At 40.0% G+C, this 17228-nt stretch overlaps 1 protein-coding gene across 11 annotated transcripts in view; it reads left to right on the forward strand.

The window, feature by feature from the left end:
* Positions 1–17228, forward strand: part of LOC125466890 (centrosomal protein of 164 kDa-like) — a 283480-nt gene that overhangs the window by 195180 nt on the left and 71072 nt on the right. For 7 of the 11 annotated variants that reach the window (XM_059639128.1, XM_059639131.1, XM_059639132.1 and 4 more), the window contains 2 exons: positions 9599–9715; positions 13556–13642. The exons of 1 other annotated variant lie outside the window; for it this stretch is intronic. In XM_059639128.1, the coding sequence (XP_059495111.1) occupies positions 9599–9715; positions 13556–13642 (204 nt within the window). The remainder of the gene's footprint in view (positions 1–9598; positions 9716–13555; positions 13643–17228) is intronic. 3 more of the 11 variants (XM_059639134.1, XM_059639135.1, XM_059639139.1) reach the window with 1 other exon arrangement.

Here is a 17228-nt window from a genome sequence, read left to right on the forward strand (position 1 = left end):
ATATGTACCAGAGAGAATTCCCTTCTCTATCATGGCTTAATTTAACTGTGGCTTCAACTCCCAATCTGAAGTATCTGATAGGCTCTTTCAGAAGCCTCCATATAGCTAAACTTTCTATAGCTAATTTTCTCATCCTCAAATAACCGAACTGGAACTTTTGCTAAACTCCTTACATCAAGGTAGCCTATTTCTTTAACCATTCTAAATGATCTTTTCCATTTTCTGAGGAGTAACTGCTTTACGTATCTGGCTTTACCTAAGGCCCTGCAAAACTGCCCAAACTGAAACTAAAATAAACTTTTTTGATCCAGCAGTGTGTGCTTCCTTTAATTAAGGGATAAAAACATGACCTTCTAAACTGGAATCCAATGCATGACTGTTTACTTGGCTTGCTCGTAAAATTCTCCTACTGTAAACAAAAACCCAGTACAGTCCAGGAAGTATTTCCTTCATATTGTGTTTAAAAATAATCACAATGGCTACAAAAATACTTAAAAGTTAATCATTAAACCCCTTGAAAAACACGAAAATAGTCTGCCACTGTTTCAAAATCCAGTCTCAGAACTTCATTAAAATATGTATAAATCAAATACAGTACATTAAGATTACTGATTGATGAAAGCGGCCTGAATATTCATGCCAGTGAAGTTAAAGGTAATCAAGTGGTTGATACCATATGTTGTATTTGTTTCAATAGCCCATAAAGGAAATGTGTGTGTCTATATATATAGCACATGTCAATATTTTCCCCATTTTTCTCACATAAGATAGAGAGGTAGTATAATTGGCCTCAGCAACAATGGAAAATATTAGTCAGAACTTCTACTCGTGGTCACCATTTAAGGACATCACTTGTGCAGATGATGCCAGATTATAGTTTAAAGTCATAGCTGTGGGGAAAGAGCTCCCCCACACTTTAACTGACACTTGAAAGTGGCCTATTTGGTAGGATAGGCAACACCTGTGAACTTTTCCTCCATTTGAGCATGTCAGGTAAATTTTGCAAAAAAGAATAATGGAAAGAGCAGTTTTCTACAAATTTCTTTACTTGCAAAGAACCTTGCAAATGAATTGCAAAACCTTGCATGAAAATATGCTCACTTCAATCAAGCCTGCTTAATTTAAAGTTGATTTTTATATTCTGTGGGTGTTTGTTTTAAAAAAAATGTCAGTACCCTGGGGACCATGCACTACTTAAATATTCAAAACTAAGCTCATCCCATTGCCTGCTTAAAATAAGCTTTTTGAATATCTTAACATCCTGGCCTAATTTCATTGCAATGCTTTCGTATTGCACGTTTCCAAGTGAAGCATAGGTTTGCAATTAAATCTGTTTAAAATGCAGAAGGTGTAAGCACACACAAGCAGAAGTGTTAAGCCCCTCCAACATCTGTTCAACTCTGCTGGAAGTGACATTGCCACCTGCCAATGGGAGCAGTCCGCATCATTTCTCTGTTGCTGGGGAGGGATAAAAATATTTCTAAATACTAACAAGTACTCTGTCAGGCTTCATATAAAGCAGTGCGGTCAATTGATGATTCTTTGTATCAATTTAATTTTCCTGTCATTTTAAGGACAGTTGTTCATTTTTGTCAGCGTCATTAGAAGAGTGAATTAAATTTTAGCTCAATTTTTCTGTTTTTCTTCCATATTAATGACCATGTTTCACATTTTTGCATTTAAAATAACTTTTTTTAAAACAAGGAATGAACCATTAAACGAGTGAAACAACTGCTGAACACAAAACCTGGATGCTGAAGAGAATGAGAATATATTGTGTTTTCATATCTTTCTTTAGTCAGTGCATTGTACTAGGAACAGCAGGCTGCATAATAACATGTTGCATTTCACAAACGACAAGTCGTTTATCAAACTTGGCCAATCAGGAAGTGTGAGGCTACTCCCCCTAGCTCACTGAATATAGGGCAAATGCAAACATTGCAGATACTGGAAATCTGAAACAAGACAAAATTAAAAATGCTAGAAATACTCAGCAGGTCAGGTAGTATCTGTGCAGAAAGAAACTGTTAGCATTTCAGGTCCGTAGCCTCACATCAGAATGGTTGGTGTGGAGATTACCAAATATGTTTTTGTGCTTTACTAGTTTCTTTTGATACAGTGCACAAATCCAATTGGAATCTTTATTATTCTTTTGGGAGTGATTTAATTTTAGTTTAAACCTGTGTGACTGTAAGTCCAAGTTAATAATCCCAATGCTAAATTAATTTGTTGCATGTAGTTCTTTGCTTAATTACTCAACATATTTGAGATTCTAATTAGATAAAATTATAATACTGACATATTTATGGATTAAATTCCATTTCTTACCTTGTGCATTAATTAACATTAGGTGTGTGCATTTCATTTTCTTTTGACGTTAGTTCATGAGATAGCTTCTAATAATACTTATCCTCCGTAATTGATGCTTAGAGGTCAGGTTGGTGACGTTTTACCAGACTATTCACAACCTTGTTATAAAAACTAACTTGGACATGAGGTTTGGACTTCACAAATGTGCACCATCACCATGACCACGCATTTACAACTTTTTAAAAATTTTTGTGCCTAGGGAAGCTGCCGTAGCTCATTTTCAAGATGAACAATCCATTTAGCAGCTTTACTTGCTGCGGTCTGAAAGTTGTGATGGTGCCAAGAATGGATCTCTCAAAGCAAAAGTTAAATTTATGATTGATCAAACTTGGGTTGTTCCTGTTCCATTTTTGGTGCAATTGGCCACACCTTCCCTGACCAATTCTCAAGCAGTTAAGGGTTGTATATACTTTTTGTGGAAAGTTGAAACTGGAACTTCTCTCGATGGATCAGTTCCCAAATTATTGATGTTTGCAGTCAACCAGGAGGTGTGCTATTGAGGTAATAAGTTATAGGGTATGAAGTATGTTGTAGGTACTACAGAAGTTCAGAGTATGTGCTCGTGTTTTGAGGTCCTTAATCAACAGAAGTGCTTCACTCACGGTCAGCCAGCAGTCTCTCAGAGGTGTTTCCCTGCAGATATCGGGAGATTCAATATGCACTGGCAAATGAAGCCACTCCAGTTGTGTCAACATTGCAGAAATATTTTTTATGGCTCCCCAGAATCGTATACTACTACATTTGTTTGATGCCTCTTGGGCCTGGTTGAGCAGCAGTAATCTGTTGTTCCACCCACTATCCCAACCTATCATCTCAATATTTCTGGTTTGAATTTCGCCACATTTACAATATAGTACACCTGGACATGGCTGGTATGGCCATCTGATGTGCAAGTTGTACCTGAAAACCTTGAATGGCTTAAACTGTGGAAACCCTAAACAAATCAAGGAACAAATAATTACATTTTCCCTGAACCCAATTTTCAAGGCAACATCTTTGAGTTTCACTTGCTCACCAGCAGGGCATTGGTCTGGTTAGGGAACTTGATATTAAAACTGTGATAAGAGATTCTGTTCCAAAAGCCACATGAAAAAAGAAGAAATAAAAAGACTTGATTTCATTCTGCATTATGTTAATCTAGTCCTAGAATGGGGTTTGAATGCTCACTCCTCTTATTTAACAAGAGCGAAATGACAAATTAATGCAATGTCGACCCTTAATGCCAACAAGTGTCTTTACTGCCTTCTCCTCATTGATGTCACTGGTCCTGCAACAATTCAGTACAGTAAACAATATAGCTCTAGGCTTTCTGTTTCTAGGGTTTGACATGAGTTTTTATTTTCCTTTTCTAAAAGTACTGTTCTAAAATTGTGTAATGTACACAAATAATATTTTTGCTTTTGAATAAAAATACTATTGTCCCACATTTTTGCATAAACCAGGAAACTTCTAGAACATAACTCAGTTTTGAAATTGAGGAAAAAATTTCCAAAGTAACAAGAATTCTAACCACCTTTTTCCATGTGTTAATCTTGCTATGAAATATAATGATGCTGATTCTGTTGCCTTTCGTGCATGTAACAGCTTGGTTATGGTAGCTATCCCTTTCTTTAATGTAGCTTTCCCTTCATATGTCATACAGTTCATGTTATCTGACAATCATTTGAGATCTGTAATAACACTTCACCGTAAACTTTTGAATGACTAGGTTATTTTTACTGAACAAGGTTGAAAAGATACATGGAAGTTTATGGGCCTGTTGGGGATTCCCTCATTCTACTGTCTCCTTGGCATTATGGATAAATAAGATATGCAAGTCTCTTGGCACGTCTTTTGACTCGTAGTGAAGATAGCCTGAGGAAACTAAAGTGATTTCTTTAGAAATAGAAATCCAGAAGATAATTTTTCCTTCCAAACCAATAATGATTTTTATTGACAACCATAAAGGTATTACTGCTTTGGCTTTGACTGAAAGGCTTGCTGAGTGAAATCACTTCACCTTTATAGAACTATCTATGGATTTGCCAACTGTTTAGGCCACAGCCCGAGTACAGTGCGCAGCCTGGTCACCTATACTATAGGAAGGATGTAATCGTACCGGAGGGAGTGCAAAGGAGATTTATCAGGATATTGCCTGGAAAGGACCATTTCAGATTTGAGGGGAGGCTGGATATGATTGGGTTGTTTTATTTGGAGCAGAGAAGGTTGAGCAAGAACCTGACAGAGATGTCTTACTATTGACGGGCATAGACATGGTGAATAGAAAGCAGCTGTTCCTCTTACTTGAAGGGTCAGGAACAGGAGGCATAATGTTAAAGTGAAAGGCAGGAGGATTAGTGGGGATTTGTGGAAAATCATTTTTATCCAAAGGCTGGTAGAGGTATTGGATGCACTGCAAGATAGATTAATTGAGGCACGAATCCTCATAACCTTTTAAAAAGTACTTAAATGAGCACTTGAAGTGTCATCACATTGAAAGCTAGAGGCCTTGTATGAGAAAATGGGTCAAATACAGGTAATAGTATATTTTTGACAGTACACACTCATGGGCCTCTTCTATACTGTAAGATTTTGTAATAGCATTAAAATTAATATTCAAGAGCATGTCTGATCTATCAGGTGCATATTTTGTTTTCCGTATTTGATGAAGCATCTGACATTCTGTGGCACTCAAGCAATGCCGCTTCCAATAATGCTTGATTGATGGAGGAAAGATGTTTCCTCAATTGGGTGTGACCAAAACTAGATGCCATAAATACAACATAGTAGCGAATCAATCCACGAGGGAATTCAACGGAAATTTATTCACCCAGAGAGTATCAGTAGCTGGAATGTAGAACAAACGACTGTATAGAGTAATTGAATTGAATAGCATACATACATTTAAAGTCAAGTTGGACAAACGCGAGAAAGAATGGAAAATAAGGCGATGCTATTACAGTTAGATGAACAGGAATGGGAGGTGGCTTGTCTGGAGTATAAACATTGGCATGGACCAGTCTTTATGAATGTATGTTCTATTTATGTGTTGTTAATCCTTCAACTAAAGTTATGAAAATAAAACTGATCAGCTGGCAGCTTTCGCATTGCTGTTTGTGGGTGCTTGTCTTGTGCAAATTGACTGCTGTGTTTCCTTTATAACAGTCTTTACATTCAAAGAGGGCTCTGCAGTGATGCATTTTGGGATATTCTGCATCTTGGAAGGTATTACATAATGCATTTCAGTTTATCTGCTCACACTTTAGTAATGCTCCCATGAAAACTGATGCAATTGCACCAAACTTTACTCTTCATTATCTTAAAAGACAGCATGTGAGAAACACCCTGGAGGACTGTGAAATGTACCACAAAAGTTACTACCATTCACTGAGGTAATTTTTCAGCCTAGTTTCCAAAAGAAAAGTGTGCGGTCATAGACAGCAACATACAAACAATCGCTCTTTAGCCTTGTATCTTTCTTTCCTGTGGTATTATTGTGGATCCCAGACAGTGACTGATGTTGCAAACACTGTTTTAATAAAATTATTGAAACTGAACTGCATATGTCATGGGACAAAGTAAACTTGGTAATATTCCCGCAGTTCCCGCGACACATCCCTCACACCCCGCCCCCGCAATAACCGCCCCAAGAGAATCCCCCTCGTCCTCACATACCACCCCAACAACTTCCGGATACAACGCATCATCCTCCGACATTTCTGCCATCTACAATCCGACCCCACCACCCAGACATTTTTCCATCCCCACCCTTGTCTGCCTTCCGGAGAGACCACTCTCTCCGTGACTCCCTTGTCCGCTCCACACTCCCCTCCACCCCCACCACACGCGGCACCTTCCCCTGCAACCGCAGGAAGTGCTACACCTTCTCCCTCACCCCCATCCCAGGCCCCAAGATGACTTTCCATATTAAGCAGGTGTTCACCTGCATATCTGCCAATGTAGTATATTGTCACCTCCCAGTCGCGAACCATTTTAACTCCACCTCCCATCCCTTAGACGACATGCCCATCCTGGGCCTCCTGCAGTGCCACAATGATGCCACCCGAAGGTTGCAGGAACAGCAACTCATATTCCGCTTGGGATCCCTGCAGCCCAATGGTATCAATGTGGACTTCACCAGCTTCAAAATCTCCCCCTCCCCCCCTCCTTCCCTACGTCAATCTGCTGTAGAATATCACAGTCCCCATTCCTGAATTCTGCACACATATCCTCTTGTTCGTTTTCTGATGAAGGGTCTAGGCCCGAAACATAGCTTTTGTGCTCCTAAGGTGCTGCTTGGCCTGCTGTGTTCATCCAGCTCCACACTTTGTTATATATCCTCTTATTCCCACTTGAAGACAGGTATGAACTACTAGTTTAACACACTGTAATTGCTGTTTGGCTCCATGCACAGATTTCTTCCTTCATCCCTGGTGGCACTGTTCTTTCCCTGGTTATCCTCTTGGCCTTATTTTACTTAGACAATATGTTGGGATTCTCCCTAATTTTACCTGTCATTGTCTCTTTATGCTCCCTTTTTGCTCTCTTAATTACTTTAAGTTCTCCCCTGTACAGTCTGTACTCCACTAGGTACTTTGTTCATTTGATCCCATTGTAGCTTCTAAAAGCTTTCTTTCCCTTCTTAACCAGTACTGATTATTCCGAGGTATCCAGGGTTCTCTACACTGTTGCTTTTAAATTTCATATTTGAGGGAACATGTTGGACCTGTACTCTTTCCATTTCCTTTTTGACCCCACTCTTCTGCTGTAGATTTTCCTACCAGTAGTTTTTCCTTATCTACTTTGGCCAGAGTCTGCCTTATTTTAATGTAATCTGTCTTCCCCAATCCAATTCTTTCTTACAGGCTATCTTTTTCCTTTTCCGTGACAAACTTAAATTGTACTATGGTATCACTAAAATGCTCCCCTTACCCTCCCTCTAACACTTGTACAACTTAAATCCTCAAGATTAGGACCAGCATTGCAGCGTCCTTGTTCAACCTTCTACATATTGCTTCCCCAAAGTGTATTTAGCATGTAAATCAGAGGTGTTTTGGAATTCTCTTCACTCACCTGGATCAGCAATGAAGAAGCCCATCACCATTCAGGGCAAAGTAGCCCATGCATCAACTCAAACATTTACTCACCATCAACACACAATGGCACCAGTGTATATAAGGGGAATGCAGCACCTAATCAAGAGTCTTCAGCAGCACTTTCCAAATCTGCATCTCCTCTGCAACCTAAACTGACAGGGCGTTAGTGCATGGAAATACCACCACCTGCAGATTCCTCTCCAAGCTATACATTGTCCCAACTTGGAATTATATTCTCATTCTTTCACTTTTGCAATATCAAAATCCTGGAAACCCTTCTTAATGACAGTTTGGGACACTTGTGCCAGAAGGGCTGCAGTGGTTTAAGACAGCAGCTCAGCACCATCATCTCACGGAGCGGTTAGGTATGGCTAATAAAAGCTTACCTTGCCAGCAATACCCATATCCAATGAACGAATTGAGGAAGTATGACTTTTCACAAAATGTAACATCAGTTTATTTGGCTGTGACTTCATAACTGAACTTGATCCTATTTACACCTAAAGTCCACTATCCATGTAGATTCTTGTTTAGCAATCTTGATTGGATGACTTTTTTTGATGCCTGCAGCCCAAGGATGGGTGGTTTTAATCGCAAATCCTTCCCTCCCTACCATCAGCAACTTCCTCACAGATAGGGTACTAAACTAGGTACATAAGGCAGTTAAGGAAGGAAATTATGGCAAAGTGGTTATGTAACTGGGCTATTAATCCAGTACCCACAGGTGCAAATTCTGAGGGACAAGGGCTTGCATCCCACCTTTGCAGATGGTGAAATTTGAATTTGCTTTTTTAAAACTGGAATAAAGAGCTGACCTAATGACCATGTAACCTCTGTTGATTGCTGTTAAAAACCCATAAAGAAATTAATGGGCACACCTAATGATGTGAATGTACATTTATAAATGGTACATTTACTCAGTCATCCATCATTTCTCCATAGGTGTGATGTTTATCTATCAAGAAGAATTGTAAAGCTTTTTACTTAATGGATGTTGTTATGAAAATGCTTCTATCGTCTTGCCTTATCATTGTCAATAATTGTGATTCTATTTGTGTATCTAGTGTTTTAATGTCTATCTCCTGTTGAACAATGCCATTAATTCCTCTTGTCAAAAGTGTTTTGAGATGGTTGGATTATAAAATTGCTTATTGCACAGAGTAGCTTTATATTGCCAGCCCTCATGATAACGTTTATGCCTCAGTTGATGTTTGCAAGTGTTACCTGACAGGATTCTATTGAGTTTTATTTAGAAGAGACCAGTGATATATATTTGGTATGTTAGATATAGGACATCAAATTGAAACAAAAGTGAGAAGATTGATGCATTCATCTTTAAACAATGAAAGGGAGAACCTGCTTCCAGTTCTTGATGGTTATCTTAAATTATATCGTCAAATTTGTAGTCTACGTTTAAATATTGATTCTAAAATGACTTATAACATTGCAGTGTCAAAGCAGCTAGCTTTGTGTGTGGGTAGGGGGAAGCAAATGAGTAAACTCAGACCCTGCTGTCAATACTATCTTTTCTTGTTACCTGCCCTCTCCTTGAAGTATTATCTTCTCTTGGCATTCTGTTCAGTATTCCCAAACATTCCCAAACCTGATCACGTATGCGTTTTCAACAGAGTTTCAGCGAAGAGCAAAAAAAGGTTTTCTCTTTACTTACCCTCCTTAGTCTACTGATGCAGTATTACCAGTCCTTGATGAGGTTGCTTAACTTTGAAAAAGCTAAAAATAAAACCTTTGATCATCAGTACTTATTGCTCTATCCCACAATATTATAGGGGTGATTCTTACAGGTTTCTTTTGGCTAAATTTAATTTTGTCAAGTTTAATGGAGGGCTTTCTTCATGAAGCCTAGTAAGCACTCGTGCCTCTTCTAATCAGACTTATCTCATTAAGTACATACCACACCCCTTCGCACTTCTCTCATCCTATTTCTAGCCCCATTCTACCATTCAACCCACCTGGAATAACTCACCCCTCCTGAGAAATCTGGATTTGGCCAGCATCCCTAGCACCAGTGCCATCTTTAAAAGGCCCTTGTGCACCTGGGCAAATACTATTAGCCAATGCTGCCTTAGATTATTCCTAACATTTGTTCTGGATATGGCAGAGAAGTCTAAGTTGGCACCTTGCTTTATGGACAGGAACTAGATGGCCCTGGTGAATGGAATGGAGGTGAAATGGGATGCCCCCTTTCCCCAAGTACAGCAGAGGAGGTCATGACTCACACCATGACAATGAGGTCTGAAGTTTCCACCCAGGTCAGTGCATCTCTAATACTATTCGTGTCTCTCTCATTCCAGAAGGAAAACAGCCCATTATAAGGCACAATGAGTCAGGACAGTTGGTGGACATCCTAACATTAGCCCCCTCACTGTTTATGAAGAGAGGTTCATGACACTGACCATCCTGAACAGCTGACTGACTATGTCCAAGCCTCTAGACCAGTATCAGAGCTTGCTGTTGATCATTGAGTCCACACCAACCCACAGAAGAGCAGCCCATCCAGTCCCTACCCCCTACACTGTCCTTGTAACCCTGAATTTCCTATGGCTAACCCATCACTCTGAACATCTTTGTACTGTGGGAGGAAACTGGACATAGAGAGACTGTGCAAACTCCACACAGACAGTCACTCGAGTGGAATCAAACCTCTGTCTCTCACGCTGAGGCAATAGTGCTATGGATGTACATGGAATAGTGTAGGTTAGGTGGGCTTCAGATTGGTATGACAGGTTGGCACAACATCGAAAGCCGAAGGGCCTGTACTGTGCTGTAATGTTCTATGTTCTATGCTAACCTTTGAGCCACCATTCCGCCTGCATCTGTGCTGGACCTCCTGAATTAAACCTTTAACTCATAGACGACTGTGTCAAGCCTGCTGCCTTTGCATCTGCACTAAATGGCAAGGCAAAGCTGCAGTACTTAGAGCTTGGTATCTTTTGATAAGGGATGCTGTACAAAGCATGACAGGAAGAGGCCACAATTTGCAAGCATCCAGGTTAGCTTAAAGTGAGTGAACGCAAAGAGTACAAACAAACAGCCTGGAGATGCAGCCTGGCCCAGTCTATAAGCTGGCTGCATATACCTGAACACAAGTTATCCATGCTGCAACTATGCCCTGATATTTACTATGGCACTCCCAGGTGCAGCATTAAAGTGCAGAGCATTCTGTAAGAGAGATGCGTCATGAGGGTTCAAAGTGTCACTAGGATATAGGGTGCATGTGGCCACTGCCCATCGAGCATGCCTTGAGAAGCTACTGCTTGGTGACCGACATGTAAGCCATTCACAGTCAGTGGTGAGCTGGAGTCACCAGGCATCCCCTCGGACTTCCACGTCAAGAATTCTCAGCATCTGTGTTACATGTGGCAGACGATAAGATAAAAGGCACCTTATTAATGGGGTGAGATATGCAGTTAATTAGGTTGTTAACCAGCAATAATCCTCCTTTATAAACAACTCCCTGCTGCCCAACAAGAATCTCACCTTGACTTCTAGGATTTAGTTAAAAGTTGCAGTAACTTGTATCCAATGTAAAGGCACCATTGGATTTCACACGTGGTTCTACACATTTCCTACCACAGCCAATTTTGTTCAGGCCTTTATAGGATTCCATTCATAGTGTCTTATCACCAGCTAATTCAGGAAATCAAGATTAATAATTTAACAAATCAGTAAAGCTTCGTGCAATACTCTTTGAATAGAGTGAAATGTAACAATATTGTACAATCTCAACTTTAAAACTGAGACCAATATGTTTCCAAATAAGTTAATGTTCATTAGTTACAAATACTTCCTAATCAACCTGGTCGTAGATATTATTATACACTTCTACAGTAGAAACTGGGACTTGAATCCAGACCTTCTGGCTAGAAGTAGGGACATGGCTGCATCACAGGACCCCATTCATTAGTTTTACACAAAGGCTCACTTGTCCCCATATTGTAGTGTTAATTTACCCTTTTTTTAAAGATTTTATTTTCTAATCGACCTGTTCAGACATGCTATTACATATCTGTGGAGCAAGACCCGGTCTCTTGGTTCAGAGATAGGGTCACTATCACTGCATTATATGAGCCCTGACGTGTTACTTTAACGATGTGAAGGGAGTGGCACCGTGGTTAGCACAGCTGCCTCACAGCACCAGGGACCTGGGTTCAATCCCAGCCTCAAGCGACTAAGTGTGGAGCTTGCACGTTCTGTGTGTATGGGTTTCCTCCCACAGTCCAAAGATGTGCAGATTAGGTGGATTAGCCATGGGGAATGAAGGGTTACAGGGATACAATGGGGCAGCGTGGGTCTGGCTAGGCTGCTCTTCAGAAGGTTGGTGTGGACTTGACGGGCCAAATGGCCTGTTTTCACACTGTAGGTGATTTGTGATTCAATGACCAATTAACTGACAGTTGCCACCAGCCTACTCCAGATTGACTTGGTTGAATTGTCAGTCAAATTCCAGGTTCTTGCAGGTGGTAGGGATTTATTTAGCTGCCCAAAGGCCACATCCCAACAGCTGGTCAGAGATCCAGCAGTTCATGCAGATTTAGAAGCCCTCTGAGGATGGCCAGGCAGGCATAGGCCTTCTTGAAGATAGAGGGAACTTCTATTTTGAAACATTCTCTCCCTTACCTTCTGTCCATTACATCCTGCTGCTATTTCAGGTTTCGAGGTAGCTGATTGACCTTCCAGATTTGAGAACTCACCTGTCACCCTTTGTTACACAGGGAGACCAACCTCTGTCCGTTAATTGCTTACTCTGGGGTAAACTATATTGAGTGACTTTTCCACATAGAACTAGGAACACGGGAACAGGACTAGCTATTCAGCCCATCAAACCAATGGCAACATTCAGTATGATCGTGGTTAATCAAATGCTTAAGTGCCTTTTACCCACTCACCTCTAAAATCCTGTATGTCTTTGGTAGTCAGAAATCTATCAATTTCTTCTTAACACACTCAAAACTGACCTTCCACAGCCCTCTGAAGTAGAGAAATCAAAAGATTCACAACTCTCTCAGTAAGAAGAATTCTCCTCATTGCCAAACCTAAGTACATCTTACCTAGGACTGGGTTTGCTGAGGTAGTGGTGGGAAGGAGCAAGGGCTGATTGAAATTTGTGGACAAGATTCTAAGTCACAAGGCAACTGACTTTTTTTTTAAAAAAAGGACTGCCCCTGGGCAACATAACACTGCAGGTGGGAACCTTTTAAACACACTGCAAGGTTTCTGCTTTCTCAATGGAAGTGGGTGCTTGGGCCTAAAGCTCTTGTAGTCCCAACAGCACCAGAAATAAATAATACACACTACCAGAACTACACACAGACTTGAGAAGAAGACAACATGGATCCTGGATTCAGGGTTAATGTTGGATTTTTGAACAGGAGATATTAAGTACTCTAGAGAAGGAGAGGATAGCCAGGAGTGCTTTTTGAAGTATAGTCTAGGCATCATCTTGGTGATGGTGGTACCCTTGATGAACTGTAGGATGCCCCAATTCCTTCCCATCATTTCACAACAGTTGGTGAAAAAAAAACAGCCTTCCTAGGCTTACTCCCTGTCCCCTGATGTTACAGAGTGGGCTGATAATTGGGTCAGTTGTCTTGTCAACAAGCAAATTGCCTATTAATGAGTAATTTAAAACAGGTCACAGGCTGCTCATTTTTGTCAGTTGGCTATTATTTTGGGAAACTGGTTGTTGTCATGTTTATGATCTGACAGCATCATGATGGAATTTATTAATGCATTAGGCATTATGAGTCCAGTTTTCACAATTAAAATCCCAGCAGTAGCTTCTTACTCAAATTTGAGGATGCAAACAAGGTCCAGGTGCCCATGAAAAAATTCTTGCCAGGTGTCTCTGATGAAGCCTGGCATGGAAATCTGGGAGGAAATTATTTGAATGCAAGTGCAGTTGTTATGATAGTATACTTGATTTCTCAATAATAGGCCACTACTTATGTTCAGTTGAAATCAAATGTTAGTTAAATATCTTTAAGTATTTTCTCAAGAACATTAAATATGATGATTTTTGTGTAGAAACTGTATTCAGGTTTTTTTTTTCTAAATTGTTCATTTATCCCTTTTATCCCTATTTTATTTAGGATCTAGGGATCCAGATTCAGGCAGTAGAAAGAATCTTAGATGTGGAAACATTGTCACCTGCCTTAGACTTACAACTTACACCCGAGGTAAAGAGATCAAATTCAGTTTCCTTTTATACTCTGTAGCTATATGACAGTTTCAAGTTCACCAACTGTGAGATGTTACTGCATTTTGAGGAGCTGCCTTAAGTTGTACAATATCAGCTTTGGTATAGTTGTGCAGTCTTCTTCTGTGTTTACTCATATGGGCATCCCATTGCAAAAGATGGCAGAGGATTTATCTTTTTTCACTTCTGTCCAAATTATTAATCGTCTCTTCTCTCTTTGTTTTGATGTTGAATTGCTTTATTGAAACCATTATTTTACACTCTAATTGAGCATTCCCTTTCATTGACAGAGGGAAAACCTGCAACTAGACTGTGCAGGAGAAATTGCCAGCTAACATAGTGTGAAATGGCTATGTGTTAAAGAGGTGATTGAAATATTGATCCTAGTATGAGGAGATTTTAGATAAAGTCTTTATGAAATTATTTGATTTGATTTCTAATTTAATCTGTCCTTGTCACCTGCATATTTCCACTGTTGAGGACCAGCAAATCTGTACTAGATGCAATAGAGCTGCAGTTGAAGCCTCATCATAACCAATATACCAGCATGGCAATAGCCATTAGTCAAACTGACATGTTAACAATTAAAAATAGAGCTATCTTTTGGATGTTGTTAAAATGATTAAATTATCTTGAAATATTTTGTCCACAATTTCTAAGCAATGGGGTGGCCGATTAAACAATTTGACTGTGTCAGAGAGGTATCCTCTTTGAATCCCTTTACATTTCAGTTGAATGCTAATGATAAGCAAGTATTCTGCCAAAGCTTGGCTTTTATTGTGCGTGGACCAAGGACATTTGCAGCAGATTTCTTCCACTTGTAAACCGATCCTTTTCCAAAGTTGTATCAGTAGCAACAGGCTTATTACTCTTGCCATTCCTTTGGGATATCAGAGAACAGTGGACTAGTTAGTCAGAAGTTGCATTTTCTAAATATTTCTTAAAGCTTCTGCTGGTAAATTGACAGAACATGTAAATGTAAATGAATTATTAAAGCCAATAAGGCTTGAGATCCCTGATATTCCCTGGATTAGCAAACATGAGTGGCGTGATAAGATTGCCACTGAGCGAGCAATATCAAAAAGAAAATTGTAATGATTCTTCCTGGAGAACATCAGAAGCTGTGCATATCAATGTGAGCGAAATCCTTTTGGCCTTTTGCTGTTTTTACATAAGCTGAATTTCACAGGAGCATTTTTAAACTGTCTTCATTCATGGAAGATAAAATGGAGCAGTTTGGGCAAAGCGGGTGTGATCTCCACTGAAATCTGCCCCAAGATAAACCCTGAAGTCTGTTTGTTAAGGAGACAGAAACTCAAGCCAATATTTGATTCCCGTAAGGTCTAAGCTTCAACACCTCGACACAAAGAATGTAGATCTGGCTTTGCTGGTACAGACTCTCAGTCTTAGAATCAATAAGACAGAGATTTAGGTAAGATGTTCCACAATAGGCACTGCTGAGCCAAAAGCAGAAAGAAACTAATCTTGGCTTAAGAGTGACAATGAAGACGGATCCTGTGTTCGTAGAGACAAATTGTACAGAGATTTAAAGACCAAGGAGTTACAAGGGGTGCTTGTCTACTAGAAGCCCATTCGACTGTGTTCAGAAGATTGAGTGAATGTACTGAATTTTAAAGGACATTGAAGAACTGGTGTGACAATGGGAACTCCCATTATCTCTGATATAATTTTAACCTCACTGCAAAGCCTCTCCCAGGGATGTCTAACCTGAAGAAGTTACCCTCCTCCCTCTGGACATACCTCAGAGGATCCCTCTCCCACTGCAACTCTCTCGTCCACCTATCTTCTCCTTTATCCACCTTCGATCCGCCTCCCCCTCTCTCCCTATTTATTTCAGAACCCTCTCCCCATCCCCCTTTTCTGATGAAGGGTCTAGGCCGGAAACGTCAGCTTTTGTGCTCCTAAGATGCTGCTTGGCCTGCTGTGTTCATCCAGCTCCACATTTTGTTATCTCTTGTTGTGCAGTCCTTTGTGCTAATTGCTGGAAAATTCACATCCCACTTTAAAATATAATCAGTCTGTCTTAGGATTGCTGCACTGTTCCCCACAGTCAAATAAATCATTGACAATTCATTAGGTGGTTTTGTTTCAAGGAAATTAATATGTCAGAACTGGTTAAAATCTTTGGCAGAGGTGTAGTTCATTGATATGAGAAATAAGCTTTAATTTCCTTCAAGAGGACAAAGGTATGTAACTATGTTGATATTGTATTCAGGGATGATGTTTATTTGGATAGTTAACACTGTAGTCAATTGGTAGTGTTTATTACCTTTCTAAAATGATCTTAGTCGAATTCAGCTCTAAGTAACTTATTATCAATGCTATAATGCTGGTATTTCAATAGGCTTATTTTCAGTCTACCTCATATATTAGTTGCAAGAAAGAACAGATATAGTACACTATGAAATTGGTGTAAATATTCCAATCTACTGACACTTTCTGGGTAAGATAGTAAATTAGTATCATAATCCAGAAGGAGTTATTTAATGGAAAACAACCTGTCATAGAAATGCCAGTTTGATATTTTTGCAGTATGATGCTGGGGATTCCGTCTGTTGATTCTGTTTAGGAATTCCCATGGCTTCTCAGCTGTTTTGGAGAATTCTATTTCTGGACTGTTTATCTGTGTTTGTACCCCCAAGAACAGATGGCAGAGTCACCTTCTCAATGCTAAAGGGCTGTAAATAAGGACTTGTATAATTACATTCAGTGATGTAATAGCATGTGGTGGAACTGGCAGCTGCACTTAACTATCCCAAATGACCACAGAAATCCCCTACAGCCTTTAAAATTACAATTATAAAACATGGAGTATTTTCCATTCTTCGGGCATCCAGGACCAGAATCAACCACTTGGTAAGATGTAGAGGAAGACTCACTCTGCACTTTAGCTAAGCAATGGGCCTCGACTCCAACTTCTGAAGTGCAACCATACTGCACTTGTGGCATTCTGTTGAATGGGATTGCATAAATATTTCACATTCTGTTACTGGAAACAGAGAAGCTTTTTGTCATCTTCACACTGGACTGGATTGGAACCCAAAAGTAAAAGGGCATTGAGGTTGTAGACTTGCTCACTGAGCCAGTGTGTTTGGTTGCAGACGTTTCATCACCCTGCGAGGTAACATTGTCAGTGTGCCTCTGGTGAAACGTTGGTGTTCTGTCCTGTTGTTCTGTATATGCCTCGGTTTGCAATCAAACGCGCCGACTCAGTGAGCAAGTCTACAACCTCATCCACAACCCAAGTGAGAGGGCAATGTTTAATCCACTGCAACATTCAGTATTTATTGGGGAGGCAATGGCCTAATGCTATTATCACTGGACTGTTAATCCAGAAACGCAGATAATGTTCTGGGGACCCAGTTTCAAATCCCACCATGGCAGACGGTACAATTTGAATTCCATAAATATCTGGAATTAAGAGTCTAATGATGACCATTAATCCATTGTCAATTGTTGGAAAAACCCGTCTGGTTCACTAATAATGTTTGAAGGAAACTGTCATCCTTACCTGATCTGACCTACATGTGATTCCAGACCCCCAG

This window comes from Stegostoma tigrinum, chromosome 32 (genome assembly GCF_030684315.1).
Source record: "Stegostoma tigrinum isolate sSteTig4 chromosome 32, sSteTig4.hap1, whole genome shotgun sequence".
In the NCBI taxonomy this organism is placed as follows: Eukaryota; Metazoa; Chordata; class Chondrichthyes; order Orectolobiformes; family Stegostomatidae; genus Stegostoma; species Stegostoma tigrinum.